At 37.0% G+C, this 26,960-nt stretch overlaps 1 protein-coding gene across 2 annotated transcripts in view; it reads left to right on the top strand.

The window, feature by feature from the left end:
• The window catches only part of BIRC6 (baculoviral IAP repeat containing 6), a 252,572-nt gene that overhangs the window by 50,473 nt on the left and 175,139 nt on the right, over nt 1-26,960 (top strand). For both annotated transcript variants that reach the window (XM_008569149.1, XM_008569150.1), the window contains exons 9-13: nt 1,313-1,371; nt 7,409-8,803; nt 20,629-20,778; nt 23,444-23,669; nt 26,448-26,608. In XM_008569149.1, coding sequence (XP_008567371.1) covers nt 1,313-1,371; nt 7,409-8,803; nt 20,629-20,778; nt 23,444-23,669; nt 26,448-26,608 — 1,991 coding nt within the window. The remainder of the gene's footprint in view (nt 1-1,312; nt 1,372-7,408; nt 8,804-20,628; nt 20,779-23,443; nt 23,670-26,447; nt 26,609-26,960) is intronic.

A 26,960-nucleotide genomic window follows, 5' to 3' on the forward strand; every position in this document is an offset into this window, starting at 1 on the left:
AAAAAAAAAAAACCCAAAAAGGGTCCCCCCCCCCCCCCCCCTTTTTAAACACATCTCTTGTGCTACATCAGTGGACAGAACTTTGGTTAGTTTTACGAAATGTAACATCTAACCCCTTGTTTTGTGAGAAAAAGAAACTGCAATGATTTGAAGTTGAGAATGTGGATACTGCCTCATTCACACACTCATTCTCAGACTGTTAAAATCCCTCACCCTCCTTCTAGCCAGTACACATACAGTGCGGTGTGGCAAAGGTACAGTGAAGGTGGGCTTGAGACCCAGGCTTCGTTTATGAACAGTTATTATCACTCAAAAAAATTAAAAATACGGAAACTTTGTCAAAAACAATTAAGTGAGTTTTTCCCCTCAAAATTTCAAACATTGCCCTGGAGCGTAGTGTAGTTAAGCATTTTTCATGGAGATTACCAACTTATATGTAAAATAAAATTATAAATGTCTGTGCATTTCACGCATAAGTGTAGTATATTATTTCAAAAAGGAGAATCACCTTTCCTTTCTGCAAAGTGCATCTTTTAATTTTTATAATGAGTTTATCAGAATTTTAGAAACTACTATAGACCTGCTGATTAATAGAGTTCAAACAGCTGAATATTGTGTTAGAATGGTCTGTAATTACATTTTTTTCTTGTCTGCTCGCAGGAGAGAGAGTGAGGATAAAAGTAGATGCAAAGTGGGAGGCTGACAATTTTTTGGCTACCTAAGTAAGGAGCAAAAGAGAGGCTATTGTCTTGACCCCTATCTTCTGAGTTGGAATAGTTTTCCTGTATGTCAAGGAGTTATTAACAGCCTCTCCAAAACAAACAACACACAGGACAAAAATGAAATACATCTGCTGTGTGAGCACAAATACATATGTGTGGATATACAAGTATTCTGTTTGGTTTTAGGGTAACTGTCCTGAATTCAGTGATAGAAAAGTTCTTAAAATGTTACTACTTCAAGCTTGTGCTGGATTTGACTAATTGCTGTTCTCTTGTACCTTTTATTTGCCCAAATGGTCTTTAGTCATGTAACAGTTTTTTAAGTCAACAGATGTTAAAAATCCCATACCCTATTTCAGATAGACATTTATTTAATAATTTAAAATGATTCATAATCAGCATTGTTAGTCAGTTATGATCTCAAACTACTATTTATATCTCGTTTAAGCTAGTTTTAATAGTTTTGTATGTTGCTTATGTTTGAGATGTGTAGCACTGGTTTTAACACTGTACTCTTTTCTTTTGCTTTCTTGTGGGATGTATACTTTTTTTGAAATTCAAATTGCTTCTACTTTGTCTTTTGATTTAAGTGATGATTTACTGGAGGATTCAGACAGTGAAGAGCATTCCAGATCAGATTCTGTGACAGGTATGTAAAAAATGTTAGGTAATTAATTTTTTTAAATCTGTGGTTTTATGCAGTTCTAGGTAAAGCAAAATACCACTTAATTCTAAATTTCTTAGTTAATGCATACTCTAAATTTTCACTTATGTACAAAGAAAACTGAAATATTATATATCAGAGATCCTGAATTAGTAGTATGTACATAGTGTTCCACAATTAAAATCTGAATGGTACCTATTTGAGTCAAATGAAAGTGATAGTTATATTAAAACTTTGTCACATATATTTGGGAATTCAAATTATGTTTATTTTATTTGTATAATGTATTCTGTTAAATAAAAGTAATGTTTAAATTAAAGCTATTTATTCTCAAAAGAAAATAGGTGAATAGACAATGAATTTTAAAGTATAACATCATAAATATTAAGGCATCAAGTAAATGCTGCTGTACTTGCTGATAAAATATTAAGGCAAAGGAATATGCTTCATATTTTAATATTTTATAGAAAACATTAATAGTATATCCCAAAATAGCTTCACTGTGTCAGAATTTAAATCCTAACTGCTACTTATTATAGTCTGATTGCACTTCCTAATGTATAAAATGATGATATTAACATCTGTTATTTAGAGTTTTAGGGATTAAATAAGATAAATACATATAAAGCATGAAGTGCAGTGCCTGGGAAGAGGACAGTATTTTAAAAATGTGACCATTATTGTGGATATTTTTTAATGTCAAATGTCATGTACAAGGACATATATGAGTATAACTTAATAAATCTCTTTAGAAGAGACATGGTTTTATATGATACAGTTGACAAAAGTTACAGTTATTTTAGAGTAGTAAATGTTCTCTGAATTCTAATTTATCAGGAAATCCTTTAGAAAACCATGAAATAGAAGATTGGACTGATTTTGAGTTAACACTCAACTGTCTTTTGGAGCAGTTCTTAACAATGAAAAAAAAAAAAAAAAAAGTAACAACAAAGGCAGGAAAATGCCCTGAGAAATGTATAAATATGTAATTAGTTCTAGAAAAATAAAGAATTGATTATATTAAAAATTTAGGCTGATGAAGATAATGCTCTTTCCTACTTGTTGTCCTTTTGCAAAAACGGAAGAGGGTCACTCTTGCATTTTCTTAAAGAATAATCAGCTGGTCACTGGTCATCTGGAAATCTGGTGAGAGCTTGAACTCCTCCACAAGATACTCTTTGGTCTTGTCAAGTGACTTAAACTCTGTGGGCTTCAGTATTTGCTTTGTAAAGTGTTTTCACTAAATGTTTCCACGGTCCGCTTTCTGTTTGTAAATTTTTTTATTCTAATTCTAAACTTTCCTTTTTGTATGCTATAGCTTGTTCTTTTCTCTGGGTCTAAAGTATGTATTTTTGTAATTGTAATTATTGTACTTGGTCTATTTTCCTGTCCCTTTTCTACCTTTATCTTTTCTATCTATTCCTGTTTGGTTTTTCATACTTCCTTTAGGTACTGTAGTACTGTTTACTTCATTTTCCAGCAACTAGAAAATTACTATATGTTTTTGTTGACTAAGTATGATACATCTTTAGGGTTAGGAATGTTGTTGTTTTTTTTTTTTTTTTCCTTTTTGTCTTTTTTCGTGACCGGCAATGGGATCGCAACCCTCGGTGTTGCTCCTGCAACTTGCTCAGCCAGTGAGCGGCCGGTCTGTATGTGGGATCCAAACCCTCGGCGGGAGCGCCACCGCGCTTCCCAAGCGGCGCACTGTAGCAGTGCGCCACCGGGCCGGCCCAGGAATGTTGTCTTTATGTAGTTTTAAAAGGTAGCTATGGTAAGAGAAAATATACTTTTAGATCAAAATTTTTAATTGCCTTATTTGAAGATTTATAAGAAACTCATTTATAATAAAATATGTCTTATAAACTAATTTTGTTATGTTGAAAGACTATGATGAGTTTATGTCACCATATATGGAGTAGCCATATGTATTCTTGATATTAATGGGAGATATGTTCTTGTCCCGAAGTATTAGAAAATTAGAGGGCCGTTTCAAAATTTATATTTACAACTCTAGGTAATCACCCATCAAAGTGAATGATACCATCTAAAGAATTGTAGAATACATTTCCTGATTTCAAAAATGTGAGTGCAGGGCTGACTGGTTAGCTGTTGGTTAGAGCGTGGTGCTGGTAACACCAGGGCCCAATGTTCGATCCCTCTACCTGCCAGCAGCTGGAAAAATGAATAGTGCAAGCTAAGAGACATCTGTATTTCGTTTGAAGGTTATGACTTTTGAAAGTATCTAGATGATCACAGAAAGAAAAGTTTTGTGTTTGGACTACATATCATTTTTAAGGACACAGGGGTTCTTGTGAAGAGTGAGAAAAATGTTTGGCAGAAGATTGAATTACAGCCTAATTGCTAACCTCAGGAAGTTTGTCTGGCAGAAGCCATGGGGTTGACACTACCTAAGTAAGCAGAATAAAGAAGGGTTTCCCAAAGTGATTGCTTGAAGAATATTAGACTGCAGGATGTTTGTAGGTGTGTTGTATAAAAACTTATTTTGTGGCCTAATAAGTTTTAGATACTGTGAGATAAGTAGAGATGATAGGTTTCCTTACTGTGGCATTTGTCAGTCATCAATGTGCTGTTTTCCAGATGTTGATTAAATAGTTGAGAAGAAGCAGAGTAATAATGTCACTTGTTATGTTTTCCTTTTTAATGAATAGTTTTGCCTCACATGCCATTTGCTTTGAATATTATCTTAAATGTGTGTTTATATATGTAATTTATGATTTATTTATTTTGTGTTAATATATACATTGACTAACACTGATTTTCTTGGCAATTTCCTACCATAACTTTTAAAAACTCATTTAAATAAGTTTGACTCCAACAGTTGAGCATCCTTAGGATTTATTGTGGTGTGCTACCTGTTGTAAAAATATCTTACTGTCAACCTTCAGTTTCCAATCTGGGCTAGTAGTATATATTAATATTGCATGGCAGTAAAAAGGCTGCATGTGAATATAGCCAATTGAGTATTTAAGTAAGTGAACAGCCCCAGTAGTACAGTTATATGGAGTTTATAACTAAAATTTTCTTCTACTTTAGCTAGAAAAGGTTTTAGTTTTAGAAGATTAATAGTAATGATATATGAAGTGAGGTCATCAGCATATTATGGGATATTCTAGGTAAAGCTGTCAGTGAGCATGTTGAAGAGATCATGAACAAATAGTTAGAAAAAATGATGTAAACAAAGCTTCCAGTACACCTTAAGTGTTTTATGTTCCATGAATCTGTTACTCATTCTTCTGTTTGGACAACTTTCAGGCATTCCTGCAATCACCTTGAGTTCTTTTATATGTATTTTGTTTACTCTTCTGTGTTCTTCCTATCTAAATTATAAGGGCAATTCTGATCTTTGTTGTATTTCCGCAAATCATCTAAAGGCATTATGTTATTGTTGCTAATAATGTTGCTGCTAGACTTACAGTAGTTGGTGCCATTGGGAAAAAAACAGATTGGTGGAAAGAATTTTCAGTTCACTGTCAGAGATTTTACCTGACTTGGGAGTCGTTTGACAACTATTGTAGGGTTTTGTGTAGATAGAGATCACATGTTTGTTGGGTTGAGACAAGAAATGACTTTTGGGCTTCCGGTCAAGATGGCGGAATAGACCGTCCCAGCGTTGTCCTCTCCCACAAATCAACCAATGTACAACTATATAAAAAAGCAACAACAGCCAAGCTGGGGCTGCTAGAGCTCAGGGGAAGAGGAGGAGAGACCTACAGAGTGCATGAAGGCGGGAGAAGCCACTATGAGAGAAAGAAAAAAATGCTCTGACCATTTTATGCCATGGCTGCTTTAAGGCTGGAACTGCTGAGCACACGGAGCAGGAGCTGGCAGAAGGTGCAGCTGTGCCCTTTGGATGGAGTTGCTTGGAGGTGGCAGGAGAGAAAAGGGCCTTGGTGGCCCCCAGGCCAGCAAGACCACTAATAGGGTTCCTGTGGACCCACATAGGAGGGAGGAGCCAGAACAACTGAAAAAATGGAGCCACTCGGAGGCTGGTGAGTCATCTCAAGGGACTGGTGCATGGCCTGTTCTACGGGAAGTGTTTGCAGCACAGGTGGTAGGGGAGACGGGGCATCATGGTGAACATGGGGGCACAGCAAGGACAGTTGATCTGCATCCCAATCAGTGTAGGACCACTTAGAGGAGACTGGTCAGGAATATAGAATTGCATGGGGTGCAGTTTGATGAAAAGACTCAGGCCTGGATCAGAGTTACTACACAACCCAGGTGCACCAAGTCTCTGGAGATCCAGAAGTACCTATAAAGTCAACCATTATAACCTGAGTTGCACAAAAAGCCTTTCCTAGGGAATCAGCAGCAAAGCAGCAATTTAGCTAAACCACAGAGCTCAAGTATTGGTCCCAACAGGAAGTTCCCCCACTTTAGAAGTAAGCAAAGGACAAAAAATTAGTTCCAGCTGAGACACACCGCCAGTGCCTAGGGGTCCGCCTGGGGACCCGAGGTATGGAGCCAGGGACTGGACCCCCTGCACAACCAGGCACACCACCAGTGCCAAGGAGCATGCCAAAAACATCACCTCCATGTGGGTAGCCAACGACAGCCACCACACTAACCATGGTTGCCGCAAAAGCAGCTAGACGCCACAACCACCACACAGATGGTCTGCCAGCCACTGGAGTATATTGACACAATGAGAGTCACCAGCAGAGATAAAGAAAAGAGGATGTCTCTCTCCGTAAAGCCTATTCCAGAGTGACAGAAGAAGCATTGCTCTACGATAATATTGGGGGACCTGATCACACCTCTCAGCATTGGACAAATCATCTAGGCGACAAATCAACATAGTAACCATTATTCTTTCAGAAGGAGAGAAGAATTCTAACATAATTAGAGGTGGGAGGGGGGAGGGAGAAGGGAATGGGAAGAAATTGGACAAGGGGCATAAAGAATAATTACGATTTGTAACAATATTTATGCTAGTAATATTGATTGATCAACATATCTCAATGTTGAACTCCAAAAATATGTATAATCAATTTTGATTCAATAAAAATTAAAAAAAACAAAAAGAAGTGACTTTTGTACTATTTGTAAGGTGACAGCTTGAGGAGGACACAATAGAGAAAAGGCCAATAAAGGGTAATGTAATATAGTAGTATGACTTTAACTGAACTAAAGATTAGCGGATAATACAGAAGACACTTATGTTTCAATTTAAAATGACAAAGTTTGGGAACTTTTTCTTCCTAGTTATTAATTTTTTCTAAGCTTAGGTTAGAATTAAATTGTATACTATGGGGCCGGCCCGGTGGCACACTCGGTAGAGTATGGCACTTGGGAGCGCAGGGGCGCTCCCGCCAAGGGTTCGGATCCCATATAGAGATCGGTCTGCTCACTGGTTGAGCGCGGTGCGGGCGCGACACCGAGGGTTGCGATCCCGTTGCCAGTCACGAAAAAAGACAAAAAGGAAAAAAAAAATTGTATACTATGACTGTACTCTGATTATCATGATAATCGCTGATAATCATCAGCATGGGCGATGTGAGAGAGAAGAAATGTGCTATGACTCCTAAATGATAAAAGAAAGGAAACTGAGATTACAGTAATTTTCATGGATATTCTGCAAAGTGCATAAATGACAGATGCATGAATAGTATTGTCTTTTTGGTTTAGAATTGAAGTGCAGAAATCCTGTTATATTGATACTAATTCAAAGTGATGAATAAATAATATCTTCATTCTTTAACTGTTTAATCTCATAAATTTTTCAAAAAAGGGATTTTGTTCTCAAATTACCAGGAGAATGTATTCTGAATTGAAAATACTTTTGAATACCTTTACCTTGAATACCTTTATGATTTTTCTGAGTAGATTCGGCTCCAATTTGATTAAATTTTTTAAAAAATACTTTTTCTACTTGTATAATCATAACACACTGATTGGATGAGTAAGAAAATTAATGAAAACATTAAACCACAGATTTTGATTTGCATTTACAAGACCACATTTAATAATTATTGTTTTTGTTTTTTTTTTTTGAAAGGGCATACATCACAGAAGGAAGCCATGGAAGTAAGCCTTGATATAACAGCGCTCAGCATTCTTCAACAGCCAGAAAAACTTCAGTGGGAGATTGTTGCAAATGTGCTTGAAGATACTGTTAAGGATCTTGAAGAACTTGGGGCAAATCCTTGCTTAACAAACTCTAAGAGTGAAAAGACAAAGGAAAAGCACCAGGAACAACACAACATTCCCTTTCCATGTTTATTAGCTGGAGGTTTATTAACATATAAATCTCCTGCTACCTCACCCATTAGTAGTAATTCTCACAGGTCACTGGATGGTTTAAGCAGAACTCAGGGTGAAAGTATATCAGAACAAGGGTCAACTGACAATGAATCCTGCACTAATTCAGAACTAAATTCTCCTTTGGTGAGGAGGACTCTACCTGTCTTGCTTCTTTATAGCATCAAGGAATCTGATGAGAAAGCAGGAAAAATCTTTTCACAGATGAACAATATTATGAATAAAACTTTGCATGATGATGGTTTTACTGTTCCACAGATTATTGAAATGGAGCTGGATAGTCAGGAACAGTTGTTGTTGCAGGATCCTCCTGTGACTTACATTCAGCAATTTGCAGATGCAGCAGCCAACCTTACTTCTCCAGATTCTGAGAAATGGAACTCTGTATTTCCCAAGCCTGGGACTTTGGTTCAGTGCTTGAGGCTGCCAAAGTTTGCAGAGGAGGAGAATCTTTGTATAGACTCAATAACTCCTTGTGCTGATGGAATTCATTTGTTGATAGGACTGCGGACATGCCCCGTTGAATCCTTGAGTGCAATAAATCAAGTAGAGGCCTTGAATAATTTAAATAAATTAAACTCTGCACTATGTAATAGACGGAAAGGTGAGCTGGAATCAAATCTTGCTGCGGTGAATGGTGCAAATATTAATGTAATCCAACATGAATCACCAGCAGATGTACAGACTCCTTTGATAATTCAGCCTGAGCAGAGGAATATTAGTGGTGGATATTTAGTACTTTATAAAATGAATTATGCCACTCGGATAGTGACTTTAGAAGAGGAACCAATAAAAATCCAGCATATCAAAGATCCCCAGGACACAATTACCTCGCTCATTTTGCTTCCACCAGATATATTGGATAATCGAGAGGATGATTGTGAGGAACCTATTGAGGAAATGCAGTTAACCTCAAAGAATGGCATTGAGAGAGAAAAAAAGTCTGACATTTCTACTCTTGGACACCTGGTAATAACCACTCAGGGAGGATATGTAAAAATATTAGATCTTTCAAACTTTGAAATTTTGGCCAAAGTGGAACCTCCCAAAAAGGAGGGCACCGAGGAACAGGACACATTTGTTTCTGTCATTTACTGCTCAGGCACAGACAGGCTGTGTGCATGCACCAAAGGTAAGCTGTTTGTTTGATTCTTCTAGAACTCTTACGAGACCCATGTACATGGCATTTGTGTGTGTACATAGTATGAATTTTAGGTCTAGGTAGATGGAGAGGAATTCTTTTTTTGTAATGAAGTGGTAAGTTCTTCTACTGTTTTAACTGTTCCTGAAACTTTTTTCTACTGCTCTAGGTAAGGATTCTAACTGTAAATAAGTTAGTAATTTTCTCAGAAAGTATCTTCTCTGTTTTAACCTCAAGAAAGTAACCTACTATTGTTTCTGTGAGTCCTGACTACATCTGCTCAAATTTGTGACCTTGGGGGCCGGCCTGTGGCTCACTCGGGAGAGTGCGGTGCTAATAACACCAAGGCCATGGGTTCGGGTTCTATATAGGAATGGCCAGTTTGCTCACTGGCTGAGCGTGGTGTTGACAACACCAAGCCAACTGTTAAGATCCCCTTACCAGTCATCTTTAAAAAAAAAAAAAATGTGACCTTAGGCAAGTTACTTTAAACTCAGTAAATGTTTTGTTTCTTTATTTGCAAACTAGGATAAGAAGGCCTACTTTGTAGCCTTGTTAGAATTAATTGAAATAATGTATGTAAACTTTCTGGCACAGATACTGGTTTTTATTTCCTTCTGAAATAGAAATACTTAGCAAATAATTATTAATTTTGCCAAATAAAACTTTTTTGTCTGATTTACTTCTAACCTTTGGCTTTCGTAAATCAGTTTTGTAACATCTGAGGCCCTGTATAGAATAATACGTACTATGCAAAATTTTTTCTACTTTTAAAAAATATATATACATTTTAAGTTGGGGTGATAGAGCAATTTTTTATAAAGGATTACTGACAATATTGGGCAAAATGAATAATCCTATTGATAGTTTAGTAGGAATTTAGGGCCCGGAGATATTCGAAGCCTAGGTGATTATAACTAAGGATTGGCAGAGGAATTGGGATTTGAGAAGAGTTACACATATTCCTCATCTGTGGTTCTGGTAGGAATTAACCTGATTTTTTCTTCCTCTCTTTAAATAGATTTCAAGAGTTTAGCCAAAGAGGAAGATGGTTAATGTAGTGGTTCAGATTGCTGTACTGTACCTTTGAATTATATCTAGTGAAATAACAAGCAAAAAAAAAAAAAAAAATCTTCAAATACATCAGAATCCAACTAGACTAATTTAAAAACTAGCAATATAAAAGAACTCTAGCTTAATAAAACTTTGAATTACGGATGAAAAGTTTAGAACAACCAGTAAAACACTATGTAGTATCAAAGATAATTTGAATTTATTGGTCACCTGTGTGCCAGTTTTTTATTGTAAGAACTTTACCTCTGTTAATTCTTTTAGCTATCACACCAACTTTATGAGGTTTCTACTCTTATTGTCTGCAATATTCTTTCCTTATCTGCAAACTTCAGATAAGGAAACTGAGGAAAGAAAGGTAAAGTAACTTGCCTAAGTCACAGAGCCAGTGTTTAAACCTGGGCAGTCTATCACCAGAATGCTTTAAACTACTTTCTACTGCCAGAAGGTAACAAAAGCTGAAAAATCATACATTGAATTCTTTGCAGTCTTTTAATCTGAAAGATTTAAAAAGTAGAAGCAGGGCTGGACAGTTAGCTCAGTTGCTTAGGGCATGGTGCTGATACCACCAAGGTCCAGGGTTTGATCCCTGTACTGGCCAGCTTCCAAAAAACAAACAAACAAACAAAAAAACCATTTAATTTGCCACAGGTTATCCAAAATGGAGCTGGGTTTGGAACTTGAGTGACATGGCCCTAGGGCACATTGTTATAAGAAGCTAGTATTTTCCAGAAATACAGTAAGGGTTTAATAATTTAAATTATTTGATGAGATATGCTTTAGGTTACTCAGAGGAGAAATAGCATTAAAGCCTTAAATATTTAAGTATTACATATTTAAATACTAATAATGGTATTTAAAATGGACTGATATAGTCTTCGAGTTTGATCAGTAAAACATTCTAGGAAGTGATCTCCTTTGATAGGGAATTTATCCAGATCAATTGAAAGACAAGAAAAAGCCCGAGAAGTTAATCACTTTGAAAATTACCCCCATTCTTCAAGGATTGACTGATCAAGCTGCATTTGAAAAGATGAGATTAGAGAACAGTTGATGTCTTAAAATGTATGTATAACAATCCATAAGTACCTGTGTGATTTTTAAAAAGTATCTCAGACTGTGAATTAAATGAATGTGACACTGTCTTCTGAGTATATTCAAATAGCATAAAACTCTTTTTCTCTCGGAGAATCATTGTCTTTTCATAAAAATCTACAATTAATAAATGTTTTAAGTTAATTTAAATAGGATTAATAATATACTAAAAGTAGTTTGATAAAGCTATATTTGATTAAAATTTAGAAATAGAATATACATAAACATACATATACATATATGAGATTTTACAAATTCTCATTAAAAAAAGAAATAAAGGAAAACCGTTCATGAATTTCTTTATAAAATGTCTAGAGTTTAAAATGAAAGATAAATTGGTGTACTGCTTGGTGCACATATGTATTTAAAATAGAAGGGAAAATAGAATATGAAAAACTTAAATGAGAAGACAGGACTAAGGTATATCAGTGGAATATAAGGATAAGGAAGCAGTTACGGTACCTAACATGTTGATGCCTAAAAAATAAATTTGTTAAAAGCTCGCAGTTAAAGGGAATATGTTATGAAATGTAACAGTACTGTATGTGAATGTGACCCCAACAACATGTGAAGCCTATATACTTGTACTGATTATTATAAGGAGAAGTTGAGTTATAATTGTTTTGAAAGGCCTTAATAATCCCATTATCTGGGATTATTGATATATATGATCACATCCTTGTTTTGCTATTGATCTTAGGAGGAAAACATTTCTTTAGCTTTCTATTCTTCGTTCTCTGAGAGTTTCCAATAGGAATATTGTTTTTTGTAAAATACTTGTTTGTGTCTATTGGGATGATCGTGTGGTTTTTCTTTTTAGTTTAATATGGTGAATTACATTGATATTTGGATGTTTAACCAACTTTGCATTCCCCGGATAAAACCCACTTGGTTATAATGCATTATCTCTTATATAACATTGGATTCAATTTGCTAAAATTTTGTTCATTATTTTTCCATCTGTGTTCATGAGGGATATTATATGGTCCTTGTAATCTTTTTTGTTTTTGTTTCTTGTAATATTTGTCTGGTTATGATATCGAAGTAATGTGTGCCCGATAGAATGAGTTGGAAAGTATTCTCTCTTCAGTTTTGTGGTAAAGTTTGTGTACAATTGATTTTATTTCTTAAATGTTTGGTAGAATTCACCAATGAAACACTTTGGGCCTAGAGATTTTTTTTTGGTGGGAAGATTTTTGACTACAAATTGTTCATTTTATAGAGAATTATTGAGGTTATCTGATTCTTTTTAGTAAGCTCTGGTAGGTTTTTTTTTGTCAGTTTCATTTACATTACCAACTTTTAGCATAACGAGTTTCATAATATTCCCTACAGTCCTTTTAGTATCTGTAGACTCTTTACTGATGTCACTGTTCTTATTTGTGATACTGGTAATTTGTGTCTTCTCTGTTTTTCCTGAGCAATTAGGCTAAAGATAAAACATTTTATTGAGTTTTTTTGGAAACAACAGCTTGTGACTTAAATAACTTTTTTTTTCTTCTCTTTTTTCCATTTCACTGATTTCCACCCTAACGTGCATTATTTCCTTCCTTATGCTTGCTTTGGGGTTATTGATTTAAGACCTTCTCTGATACAGGCATTTTTTAAATTCAAAATATTTTAACATTTTACTTGTACATATTTGTTGAGTATAGTGTGTTGTTTCAATACCTGTGTATACACATGTGTATCCTGCACAGTGATTCATTTAGAGTAGATAGTATAGTTTTGTACCCATCAGTCTACCACTTTTCCTTCTATCCCCCTGTGATACAGGCATTTTATTTTATTTTATTATTTTATTTTATTTTATTTTTTTGTCCTTTTTTTTTTTCAAAGATGACCGGTAAGGGGATCTTAACCCTTGACTTGGTGTTGTCAGCACATCCCCCTGTGATACAGGCATTTTATTTTATTTTATTATTTTATTTTATTTTATTTTTTTGTCCTTTTTTTTTTTTCAAAGATGACCGGTAAGGGGATCTTAACCCTTGACTTGGTGTTGTCAGCACCACGCTCAGCCAGTGAGCGAACCGGCCATCCCTATATGGGATCCGAACCCGGGGCCTTGGTGTTATCAGCACCGCACTCTCCCGAGTGAGCCACGGGCCGGCCCTTTTTGTCTTTTTTGAGACTGGCCGCACTGCGCTCAGCCAGTGAGCACTGTGAATGAACCGGTCATCCCTATATAGGATCCGAACCCACGGTGGGAGCGCTGCTGCGCTCCCGAGTGCGCCACAGGCTCGGCCCAATACAGGCATTTTAAAGCTATAAATTTCCTTGGAAGCACTGCTTTACCTGTATACCCTAAATTTTGATATCTTGTGTTTTTCTTTTCATTTAGCTCAAAATGTTCTCTAATTTCCCTTGTGATTTCTTGTTTGACCCATGAGTCATTTAGAAGTGTTTTGTTTAGCCTCCAAATATTTGAGGTTTCTTGAGATTTCTTTCTGTTCTGAATCTCTAATGTAATACCATTGTGGTCAGAGAACATAATTTGTATGATGTCAGTGTTTTAAATTTTATTGAGGGCTCTCTGGTTAGCTTAGTTGGTTAGAGTGCAGTGTTGTAACTCTAACATCAAGGGTTTGGATCCTCATACCGGCCAGCCACCAAAAAAATAAATAAATGAAATTTATTGAGACTCTTCATGGCCCAGCATATGGTCTGTTCTGAAGAGTGTTCTATGTACACTTGACTGTATATTGTGTACTCATTGAGTAGAGTGTTCTATAAATTTCACTGGTATAAATGTATGTTGTTGAAGAGTTACTGAAGTCTTCCTGATTTTTATATGCAGTTGTTTTATCATTTTTGAGAGGGAGTATTGAAATTTCCAACTATTTTTTGTTGAATTGTTTACTTTTCCTTTTAATTCAGTTAGTTTTTACATCAGTTATTTTGAGGTACTTTCGTTAGGGAGGCTTTTTTTTTTTTTCCTTTTTGTCTTTTTTACTGACCGGTAACGGGATCGCAACCCTCGGTGTCGCGCCCGTACCGGGGACCAGCAACAGGATCGCAACCCTCGGTGTTGCGCCTGCACCACGCTCAGCCAGTGAGCGGGAACCGGTCTCCACATGGGATCTGAACCCTCGGCGGGAGCGCCGCCGTGCTCCGAAGCGGCGCACTCTCCAGTGCGCCACCGGGCCGGCCCACGGAGGCTTTTTAATAATTGTTTTATCTTCCTGATTTATTGACACTTTTGTCATTATGAAATATTCCCCTTTGTCTCTATTTTGTATCATATTAATAAAAGTCATGCCGGCTCTCTTATGGTTACAGTTTGTCTCACATATCTTTTCTACTTTCAATTTGTGATTCAATTTCAGGTTGCGATTTTGAATCCAAGATGGGTCTCTTACAGACAGCATCTCATTTGTCACCTCTTTATGTTGGACAGTTAGGTCTTGCTTTATAATACAGTTGGATAATTTCTGCCTTTTGAATTTGAATCAATCCACATTTAATGTAATTGTTATGGTTGCATTTATATCAGCCATTTTGATTATTTTAATATTTGTTTCATATTTTTTCTTGCATTCCTTTGTTATTTCTTCACTGCTTTCTCTTGTGTTGAATAAATATTTTTAGTGTATAATATTTTAATCCCTCTGTTGATTTTTTAAAAAACATATAACATTGGTAAAGGATAATTTATTACAAACATCCAGGCCTGCTATCAAACCAAGAACTAGAACAGTACAGATATCTTGCATCTACCAATGTGTTCCTCCTCCCCTCTTCTAAACTCTGGTCTTCTCCCAGAAATGACTATTACTCAGAAAAATTTTTTGTTTCACATTGTGTTACTGGGTATCATTGTGTGCAATGATCATGTCATGGTGTTTAGCACATCCATCATCTCATTTGTCACCTCTTTATGTTGGGAACATTCAACATCCTCTTGACTAGCTACTTGACGTTATATAGTAATTTGTTGTTGGCTGCAGTCTCCCTGTATTGCTATAGAACACTAGATCTTATTCTTTCTATCTCTGTACATTTTTGTATCCATTGACCACCCTCTCCCCATCCCCCCTCCACTCTCCTCTTTCTAGTCTCTAGTAACTACTGTTCTACTCTCTACTTCCATGAGATCAATTTTTTAGCTTCTTCATATGAGTGGAAATATGTGGTATTTCACTTTCTGTGTGTGGCTTATTTCATTTAACGTAATTTTCTCCAGTCTCATCCGTGTTGCTGTGAATGGCAGAATTTCATTCCTTATCAAGGCTGAGTAGTGTTCCGTTGTGTATGTATACCACATTTTAAAAATGCTTTTATCTGCTGATGGACATTTAGGTTGGTTCCAAATCATGGCTATTATGAATAGAGCTATGATAAACATGGGTGTTCACTTTGTCATGTTGATTTCCTTTCCTTTGGATAAACCCAGTATTGGGATTGCTGGATCATGTGGTAGTTTTATCTGTAGTTTTTTGAGAGCTCTCCATGCTGTTTTCCATAATGGCTGTACTAATTTACATTCCCACCAACAATGTATAAGAGTTCCCCTTCTTCTGCATCCTTGCCAGCATTTGTTTTGTTTCTTTTTGATAATAACCATTCTAACTGGGGTGAGATGATATCTCATTGTGGTTTTGATTTGCATTTCTCTGATGATTAGTGATGTTGAGCATTTTTTCATATACCTGGTGGCCATTTGTATGTCTGCTTTTGAGAAATGTCTGTTTACCTCATTTGTCCATTTTATAATCAGATTTTTAAAAAATACTGAGTTTTTGAGTTCTTTATATATTCTGGATATGTGAGGTCTCCTCTCATTTTGTTGGTTGTTTCCTGATTGTTTCGTGTATCCTTTGTTCCTTTCTTTCTCTTTTATTGTTTATCCTGTGGTTTGGTGGTTTTCTGTATTGATGAGGTTTGATTCCTTTCTCTTTCTAATTTTATATCTATTCTACCAGTAAGTTTTGTGTTTTCAGGTGTTTTTGTGATAGTTATTGTTCCTTCTCTTCCAGTTGTAGGACTTCCCTGAGCATTTCTTGTAAGGGCAGACTGGTGGTGAAGAATTCCCTTAATTTTTGTTTCTCTGACAAAGATTTTATTTTTCATTCCTGAAGGATAGCTTTGCTGGGTATAATATTCTTGGCTGGCAGTTTTTTTCTTTCAGTACTTTGAATATATCATCCCATTCTCCCCTGTCTTGTAGCATTTCTATTGAGAAATCTGCAGTTAGTCTAACAGTATTCCTTAATAAGTGACTTGATGCTTTTCTCTTGCTGTTTTTAGGATTCTCTGTCTTTATGTTTTGACAGTTTGAGTACAATGTGTTTTGGAGAGCACTTTCTTGGGGACCTTTGAGCTTCCTGGATTTGGATGTTTGTATTTTTCCCAAGACAAGGGAAGTTTTCAGCTATTATCTCATTAAATTTATTTTCATTATCTTTTTTGTTTTCTTCTCTTTGGGCAATTCCCATAATTTGAATATTTGTTTGATAGTATATAAATCTTGTAAGCTTTGTTCATTTTCTTAAAACTCTTTTTTTTTTTTTTTTTTGGCCTTCCTGGGTCATGTCAAAAACAGTTGGCTTCAAGATCAGAAATTCTTCTGTGTGATCTAGTCTGTTGAGACTCTTGGTTGTGTTTTTTATTTCATTCAATGTATTCTTCAATTCAGAGATTTCGGTTTGATTTTTTTAAATGATATCTATCTGGTAAATTTCTCATTCAAATCATGAATTGTTTTTCCGATTTCATTGAATTGTTTGTGTTCTCCTGTATCTCAGTGAGTTTCCTTAATAATATTTGAATTCCTCCTCTGGCTAGTCAGCAATTTCTGATTCTTTGGGAGCATTATTTTCTTTCTTTGATGGAGTCATTTTTCCTTGTTTTTTATGTTTCTTGTTTCCATGCATTGCATCTGTTGGAACAGTCACCTGTTCATATTGTAGAAGGCTTGTGTGGGAAAGGACTTTGACCTGCAAATGTCTTTGGGTTTTTTTTTTTTTTTTCCTCCTTTTTGTCTTTTTTCATGACCGGCAACGGATCGCAACCCTCAGTGTTGCTCCCACACCTCGCTCAGCCAGTGAGCGGCCAGTCTGTATGTGGGATCCGAACCCTCGGCGGGAGCGCCGCCACACTTCCCAAGTGGTGCACTGTAGCAGTGCGCCACCAGGCCGGCCCCGTCTTTGGGTTTTGATTGAGTAGAATAGAGGCCACTAGGTGGAGCTGCAGAGAAGAGGCCATGCCAGCCCTGTCTTGGGCCATGGGCAAGGCTGCTAGGTGAGGCTGCAGAGAGAGGGGCCAGTCAACTGCTTCTCAGGCAGTAGGGGAGGCCACTAGACAGGGCTTATTGGGGTGAGGAGGGTGGGCAACCAGCCACTTCTCCAGCATTGCGTGAGGCTGCTAGGTGAGGTTGCAGAGACAGGGCCCAGCAAGCATTTCTTGGGCAGTGAACAAGGCTGCTAGTATGGTGCTGCAGAGAGGGGGCCCTGCCAACCACTTCTTGGGCAGAGTGCGAGGCTACTACATGAGACTGTTAAGGGCAAGATCTCATGGCTACTCTTCTGAAAGGGTATGGATTCGCTTTACTTCCACTGGTCTGGGGGGTGTGTTCATTAAGGTAGGTATCCATGAGCTGTTTTTCTGGGTTTGAAGCTTGGGCAAACAGAACTTGGTCCACTGGCTGGTAGTGGTGGGGGTCGGGGAATGTCTGCCTGTCTGACCCCTGGCCTGGGACTTGGTGGTTTGTCAGTTCAGCAGGCCTGGGTTTGTCTTCCCAGACTTGCAGAGCTGGGGTCACACTTGCCCCTGGGTCCAGGCCTCATCCCACCAGTGGCCAGGGCCTTGAAGCCTCTCCTGTGAGTGAGCTGGGATGACTGCAGAGCCTTAAGGCTGGGGAAGTGCATTGGCTTCTGGCTCCTAGGGCAGGGCATGCTCCTGCAGTGGCTCTGGTTTCAAGGCGATGCTGTATTTCATCAGCTTGGATTAGGAGGGTGGGGTTGGGGAGTGCACCATATGTGCTCCTGCTCTAGAGTGATGCAGTGCGTGTATTCTAGGCAGTTCTCCAAGCTTGGCTTCAGGCTTGCAGGGGTTATAGAATCCTCTTGCAGTTGGAACTGCAGGCCTCTGTGGTGAAGATGGAGGCCCTCTGCTTAACTTTTCCTCTTGCAAGGGAAAAGGCTCTCCTGTACGGATCCTGGTGGTGGAGACGTGATGGCTGAGGCCGTTTGCCTCTCTCTCGTCTCTTTGCTGGCATCCTGGGCTTTCATGGTCCACAGGGCTCTCACCAGTCTCCTACTGCACTCCTGCACTGTTTTCCCACAGACACTCCCATTGATATTTAGCTATCCATTAGTTGTTCTGGTCCCTTTTTGTGAGAGGAATGAGCCCTGGCCACCTCTAGTCCACTGTCTTGCCCCGCCTCTCCACTACTCAGAATAATTTTTATGTTTTTCCTTTTAAAAAGAAAACTGGTTTTATACTTCATATGTGGGGGTATTTCAATAATATATTGTTGAGTTTCGCTTGTTTTTTTGCTTTATAAAAATGGTATCAAACTTTAAGTAGTTTGAGGGGACTTGGTTTCTCAGAATAATTTTTATGTTTTTCCTTTTAAAAAGAAAACTGGTTTTATACTTCATATGTGGGGGTATTTCAATAATATATTGTTGAGTTTTGCTTGTTTTTTTGCTTTATAAAAATGGTATCAAACTTTAAGTAGTTTGAGGGGACTTGGTTTTTACCCTTTCATATTTTTAAGATTACACGTTGTTGGGAAAATATAAAAAAGTGGTCAGGGCCCCTCAGATGTTCAGGATCTTGCCCAGTATCTGGTGTGGGCGGGACTGGCCGGCATGTTGAGACTTGGCCTTTCCCTTCCAACTGCCTCTGCTCTGGGCTGTAGCTACTGCTGGAGGGTGGTGTTTTGGACTGTGATCTTAGGTATAAAGGACTAACAACCCTGATGCAAGAAGCTTCTAGGGGACGCTCCGGGAAGCCATATTAGGTCGGCTGTTCCTAGCTCTGCATAAAGTCTATTATTTCTTCACCCATGGTTCCAAGGACCTTTTCCTATTACCTAGCTCGTAGACCTGCGTGTGAAGGTTTTGTGATCCAGTCTGGACAACAGGGCTTAAGGGGTCTGTGAGACCTAGCTCTAGCTTTACACCCGTTTTGCTGTATGTTCTATAGATCATTTAATTTTCACTTTTGCATAGTACTTCTTTGTGCAAAAAACCCACTTACAATGTATTTGTTTTCCTGTTAGTGGACATCTGGGTTGTTTCCGGTTTTTTTGCTGTTGAGTTCTGCTGCTGTTAATCTTGTGTAAGTTCCCTGATGCACATACCTGTAAGAGGCTCCCTGGGGTATTCTTAGGAGTAGAATTGCTGAGTCATGGGGTATAATTCTTTTTCTTTCTTTAAATCGTGGCAAAATACACATAACAACGTTTACGATTTTAACCATTTTACAGTGCACATGTCATGGCATTAAGTACATTCACAATGTTGTATAACCACCACTATCTATTTCCAGAACCTTTTCATCATCCTAAACAGAAACTCTGTGCCCATTAAACAAGTGTGCCTAGGGTTTTATTTTCTGTTTTGCCTCTCAGGTCTCTTCTACATAGACATGGAAGCTTAGTTGGCTGGGAATGTGTTGATGGCTTGTTCTGTCTCTGGTCTTTACTGCACAGGTGCACAGCCTGTGATCAATGTGGGTTATGTGGAGAGTTTACCAGACCCCATGTGCTTCTCTCACTTATAATTCTGTGTTAAATCCCTAGTATTTCTAGTGCTTTGCCCTGGACAGGATCATGACCACAGGTAGCAGACCTCTTTGTTCCTCACTTGAAATCACATTAAACTGAAAATCAAGTGAACTTCCTCTGGAAGTAGCAGCATATCTGCTGCTTTTTATGGCATGCTTCAGCCTGGTTGAATGACAGTTTTGTCCAGCTTTATAGTTGCTTTTCAGGAAGAGGATTTATCATCCTCATTCTTTCATGCTGGAAGTGACTCTTCAAATACTCTTGTTAGAATATACTATTATCTATTGATTTTTTTGGTTTTAAATATTTGTGAAGTTTGCTGTCAGTTTTTTTCTGTGACAGAGATAGGAGAACTGGAAATTTGAAGAATTGCTTTCATTTCATTTTGAGTGCTTCAAAAATTAATAATACAAAGGGTCTTCCAAAAGTTCACAGAAAGATTCATATTATCTTTTTAATTCTATTTTTCCACGAACTTTTTAAGTACCCTTGTATTTGTTTCGTTTTGTTATTGCTAGAATTAGGAGATTGGGCTGTTGATCCCAGTTATCAGTGCATCAGTTTCCTTATCTGTGAAATGTCCACAGTAATAGTTTCTACTGCAAGGGTTTTTGGTGAACAATAAACAAAATATTTAAAGCAATTGAAATAGTGTCTTGCTCATAAATAGTGGATAAATACTTATTTTCACATACGTTTATGTATTTGTCATTTTCTTCATTAAAATGGCTTTCAGTTTTTCTTAGAAATTACATTTCTAAATTCTTGGAGATATATCACTTTTGCTTTCCTTATCTGCCTGTCAAGTGTTATTAAAATAAAGTTTCTTAACTAACTAGTATTGCATTTGAATAATTGAGTGTTTACCCATTTTTCATGTTATCTATGTTGATGGGATTTTACTACATTATAGGTGGTGAGCTTCATTTTCTCCAAATTGGAGGAACCTGTGATGACATTGATGAAGCTGATATATTAGTGGATGGGTCTCTTTCTAAAGGAATAGAACCATCTTCTGAAGGTTCCAAACCTTTATCAAATCCTTCAAGTCCAGGCATTTCAGGTATGATGTGAAATTTTTAAGTGATTTTTTTAGAGATGCAAATTCTTGCACTATTAAGTTTTCTGAGACTTTCTTATGTAATCTTAAACATTATTTCACTTTTTATAATCAACTCTTGATTGTTTTGTTCGGAGAATTCATTTCCTTGTTCACATTCTTTTACAAGGGTTGTTATTGTATATTATTCATCAATATTTTTCTAGTAGTTGGAAAATATTATAAACATTAAAATAAGAAATGATTCGGGCCGGCCCGGTGGCGCACTGCTACAGTGCGCCGCTTGGGAGCGCGGCGGCACTCCTGTGGAGGGTTCGGATCCCACATACAGACCGGTTCCCGCTCACTGGCTGAGCGAGGTGCGGGCGCGACACCAAGGGTTGCGATCCCGTTGCCGGACACGAAAAAAGACAAAAAAAAATAAGAAATGATTCTCAAGCTGATTCTGAACCTGTGCTAGGTTAATCAATATTGGTGAAATCACCTAAGAAGTAAAAACATTTCTGCCATTAAGGAGCTTTTAGTTTAGTTAGGGAGGGAAAAAAATGAAAGAGAGGAGAATTCATTAAGTAAGTGTAAAATTAGTAGAATGGTTAATATTTTTAATGTTAGTATTGTAATTGAAAACCAAAAAATGTACTCTTACTGAGGTAGTATATTCACATTCACATTGCCCCAGATAGGTTTGTTTGTATTTGTTTGCTGTTTTTGCCTTTTTCCTCCACCCATGTTGTATACTATCCTCCAGAGCCATTTTTCAAACGAAGTAAGAATTTTTTTTTTTTTTTTAAAGATGACCGGTAAGGGGATCTTAACCCTTGACTTGGTGTTGTCAGCACCATGCTCTCCCAAGTGAGCTAACCATCCATCCCTATATGGGATCCGAACCCGGGGCCTTGGTGTCGTCAGCACCACACTCTCCTGAGTGAGCCACGGGTCAGCCCAAAAGAAGTAAGAATTAATGATAGTTTGTTACTTCCTGCCTTAAAATCATTATTTACTTTCTGGACATTCATGAAATAACTTTAGTTTGACTCTCAGTATCCAGTTACTATAAACTTTTCATGATTTCTTAAGTATATAATTCAGTTTCATGCTCTTTACATGTTGCACAAAGCTCTCTCACCCTCACCCTTTATACCTAAAGTTAGTCTTTTTGTGTTTCCATAGTGCTCTTATGTTTTACTCTTAGCGCTTACTACATTTTATGCTCTGAAATTTAGTAAATCTAAAAGCATTTAAAAGAAGCTTAGTGAATCTTTAATGAAAAGTGTTTTAAACTCAAACATATTCCAAATAGAAATTCCTAAAGTTGGTATTAGATCTTCATGGATAATTATATTTGGACATTTGATCATTCTTCCTTGTACCAAAAGCAAACTTCCTTGTTAAGTTTAGTGATTGTTTCTTAAGGATTACTAGTGTAATATGTGGTTATCTATGTCAAGGTTTCTCAACTTCAGCACTATTGACATTTTGGACCAGATTATTTTTTGTTGTGGGAGGATTATTAGCAGCATCTCTGGCTTCTATCCACTAGATTCCAGTCTCCATCATGACAGTCAGATTATTTGCAGATGACTCTTTGTAGGCAAACTCATTCCCCAGTTGAAATACAGAAATGGCCTTTCTGTAATTAATCAATACTTGATTATCTTGGTTAACTATACAAGCTAATGTACTTTGGTATAAAAAGCTAATGTACTTTTCATATTTTGTAGGTTATTTGTAGAATGGAGAAGAATTCTCATATAAAGTACATAAAAGTACTTTTTAGTAGAGAAAAGATTTATTAGATTATAAAGAAATAATGTAAAGAAAGGACATTGACATCATGCTGTTAAAGTTTACAAACAGTATTTAACACTGTTTTAATCAGATATGAGTCTAAACCTTGAGAAAAAGATGTAGTTTCAAGTAAACTTATAATAGTTTTATAGAATTTAGGTTCTATATAAAACATTTTATTGTTGTTTTTCTTTGTGAAAATATTCTAAACCTACCAGATTTTATTTTAGTCTTTGTTTAAACATATTTTTGTTAATCATTATGTCTAACGTTAGATATTTCACAGAGGTGAATAAATGTATTTGTAAAAGAAAACTGATCTGTCTGAAGCAGATGGTTACTGTTGTAATACTGGTATGTGTACAGAATATTCTTCACTGCCTTTACTTACATTTGTTACTTTAAAAATACTGCTTAATTTTTTAGTTTGTAAGTATTTATTTGCCATCATATAGTTTTTGACTGTTTTTAAAATTTTTTATTGATTATGAAAGGGCATGTGTTATGTACTTTTAGCATTTTATTTTATAAATAACGAGCTCTAACAGTTAATTATTGAGCTCTTTAAATTGCCTTGCATTTTAGTACCACTATTTTTGTGCCCTTATTAACATAGGGCTAGTTAAAGCTCAGTAAGACAGATTGGGTTTGGGTTTCTCTAATAGCAAGTAATCTCTATAATTTGAAATGTTCAAGGTGAATTTTTCTTCTGTGCTATTTATTCAGTCAGTGCTAGTTACTTTAGTTGTGTATAGATACCTGAATTTCACTTACGGGATGTTTGAGAAGTGTTGCAATTGAATAAACAAAAAATGTGAATTCAAATTTCTTCTTTTTCTTCTTTCAACCTATTTCAAATACTGCATTCACTACTGTTAAGGAGTTGATTTATTGGTGGACCAGCCATTCACCCTTGAAATCTTGACATCTCTAGTGGAGCTAACCCGCTTTGAGACTTTGACCCCACGGTTTTCAGCTACTGTTCCTCCATGCTGGGTAGAAGTTCAGCAAGAACAGCAGCAAAGGAGGCATCCTCAACATTTGCATCAGCAACACCATGGAGATGCTGCTCAGCATACTAGAACGTGGAAACTACAGACTGACAGGTAAAACGTATTTCCAGAATATTTAATTTTATGTTCATATTTTATATTGGTTAGAGACAACTTAGAATTCCTAGGTATTACTGTTTCTCTTAGCTTTTACATATTAACTTTGTTCCTTCCATTTGTCATCTTGATTTATTTCCAGAATATTTAATTTTATGTTCATATTTTATATTGGTTAGAGACAACTTAGAATTCCTAGGTAATATTACTGTTTCTCTTAGCTTTTACATATTAACTTTGTTCCTTCCATTTGTCATCTTGATTTTGGAAATTGCTATGTTCTTATTCTTAGTTATAGGATAAAATAGAGTCATCTACTATTGCAATTAGACTGGTCACTTATTTTAGTCATTTTTGAGGGTTGGAATCTACTTCCATACTCCTGTTAACATTGATATTTTGACTTCCTCCCATGAATCATGAATGTTCTTAGTGGCATCTAGAATGGTGAATTCTTTCCAGAAGCCTTTTTGATTTACTTTCCCCAGATCTATGAGAGGAATCACTAGGGCAGCTATAGCCTTATGAAATGTATTTCTTAACTAATAAGACTTGAAAGTCAAAATTACTCCTTGATCTACGGGCTACAGAATGGATGTTGTGTTAGCAGGCATGAAAACAACATTAATGTCCTTGTACATCTCCATTAGAGCTTTTGGGTGAGTAGGTGCATTGTCAATGAGTAGTAAAGTTTTGAAAGACATCTTTTTTTTGGAGCAGTGGGCTTAAAATACTCAGTAAATCATGCTATAAATAGATGTGTTGTCATCCAGGCTTTGTTGTTGCATTTATATAGCCCAGGAAGAGTAGAATTAGCATAATTTTTAAGGGCCCTGTGATTTTCAGAATGGTAAATGAGCATTGGCTTCAACTTGAAGTCACCAGCTACATTAGTCCTTTAACAAGAGAGTCAGACTGTCCTATGAAGCTTTGAAGCCAGGCATTGATTTCTCCTCTCTAGCTATGAAAGTCCTAGGTGGCATCTTCTTTCAATAGAATACTGTTTTGTCTACATTCAAAATCTGTTGCTTAGTGTATCTACCTTCATCAGTTATCTTAGTTAGCTCTTCCGGATAACTTGCTGCAGCTTCCACAGCAACATTTGCTACTTCACCTTGCATTTTTATGTTATGGAGATGGCTTCTTTCCTTTTCTTTTTTTTTTTTTCCTTTTTGTCTTTTTTCGTGACCGGCAATGGATCGCAACCCTCAGTGTCGTGCCCGTACCAGACCGCGACCGGCAACGGGATCGCAACCCTCGGTGTTGCGCCCGCACCTTGCTCAGTCAGTGAGCGGCCGGTCTGTATGGGGGATCCGAACCCTCGACGGGAGCGCCACTGCGCTCCCAAGCAGCGCACTGTAGCAGTGTGCCACCGGGCCGGCCCAATGGCTTCTTTCCTTAAACCTTATGAACCAAACCTCTGCTAGCTTCCAGCTTTTCTTCTTCAGCTTCATCACCTCTCCCATCATTTATAGCATTGAAGAAAGTTAGGGCCTTGCTATTAGTATTAGGCTTTGGCTTAAGGGAATGTTGTGTCTGGTTTGATCTTCTATCTGGACCACTAAAACTTTTCTCCATGTCAGCAATAAGGCTGTTTCATTTTCTTATCATTGGTTTGTTCACTGGAGTAGCAGTTTGAATTTTCTTCAAGAACTTTTCCTTTGCATTCACAACTTGACTAACTCTTTGGTTCAAGAGTCTAAGCTTTCAACCTGTCTCTGCTTTTGAAATGCCTTCGTCATTAAGCTTGATCTTTGCTTTAAAGTGCGAGATGTGTGATTCTTCCTTTGACTTGAACACTTACAGGACATTATAAGGTTATTGATTGGCCAAATTTCAACATTATTGTGTCTCAGGGAATAGGGAGGCTGGAGAAGAGGGAGAGAGATGGGGGAATCGCCAGTTGGTAGAATCAGAACACATACAGCATTTATTTAGTTCACAGTCTGATATGGGCACAGTTTGTGGTGCCCCCAAACAATTACAATAGTAGCATCAGAGATCACTGATCACAGATCACCATAACAGATATAATGATAATGAAAAGTTTGAAATGTTGTGAGACTTACCAAAGTCTGACAGAGAGACCTGAAGTGAGCACATGCTATTGGAAAAATGGCACCGATAGATTTGTTGGATGCAAGGTTGCCACAAACCTTCAATTTGTAAAAAAAATCTGTGAAGCACAGTAAAGCAAAGCACAATAAAATGAGGAATGCCTCTATATGGAATTTAAAACCAGAGAATGGCTATATATAAGAAATACAAAAAGTTGTGTTTAAGATGGAGGTTCCAGGACCGCATATGTAGATCTAGGCTGGGACCCAGGAATCTGCAGATAATTCTGACACACGATAGTCCACACTTTGAGGAATAAGGGTTTATTGGTATGTACAAGTCTGAAGACAGGTGTAGATTTCTAAGGTAAGATCATTTATTGTCTTAAGTTTAACCTCTCCATTGGGAGCTGCTTATCTTTCTGTGGGACCCAGGAATCTGCAGGTAATTCTGACACACGATAGTCCACACTTTGAGGAATAAGGGTTTATTGGTATGTACAAGTCTGAAGACAGGTGTAGATTCCTAAGGTAAGATCATTTATTGTCTTAAGTTTAACCTCTCCATTGGGAGCTGCTTATCTTTCTTGATACCATTGAGAAAACATTGTTTTGTTGGTAGCTGCAAATAAAAATGTAGGAGGGTAAATTAATGATAATATAGTTATGGCTGAAGAAAGATTTTTGCCTTATTAGCTTTTTCCCCCTTTTTTGACAGCAACAGCTGGGATGAACATGTATTTGAATTGGTTCTACCTAAAGCTTGTATGGTTGGACACGTGGACTTCAAATTTGTTTTGAATTCAAACATCACCAGTATTCCACAGATACAAGTGACACTGCTGAAAAATAAAGCTCCAGGCTTAGGGAAAGTCAATGGTAAGACTGGATCAACATTTATAGTTAAAGATTTTATCTTGTGGTTGGTTTCTTAAAAAAAACTTATTTTCAACGTGGCTGTCTAGGTTTGAAGTCCTTTGCCTACTCTACTTTTTGTGATTTAGAGTCAAAAAGCAGGAAACATTTTAGAGAATGTTTTACAGCTTTTTAGTTAACTTGGTAATGTTCAGAATTGCATAAACTTGAATAATTTAGTCATGCTTTCTTGGGGAGTGGGATTACTTCCTTTGTGAGTCACTTTTAGCATTACTGGCTTTATGCCTTTTTTTTCCCCTAAGAGGAGACTTGATTGTGAAAAAAACTCTCATGGCAAGTTATATACTCTTAAGGT

The sequence above is a fragment of the Galeopterus variegatus genome, unplaced genomic scaffold, assembly GCF_000696425.1.
Source record: "Galeopterus variegatus unplaced genomic scaffold, G_variegatus-3.0.2 Scaffold468, whole genome shotgun sequence".
In the NCBI taxonomy this organism is placed as follows: Eukaryota; Metazoa; Chordata; class Mammalia; order Dermoptera; family Cynocephalidae; genus Galeopterus; species Galeopterus variegatus.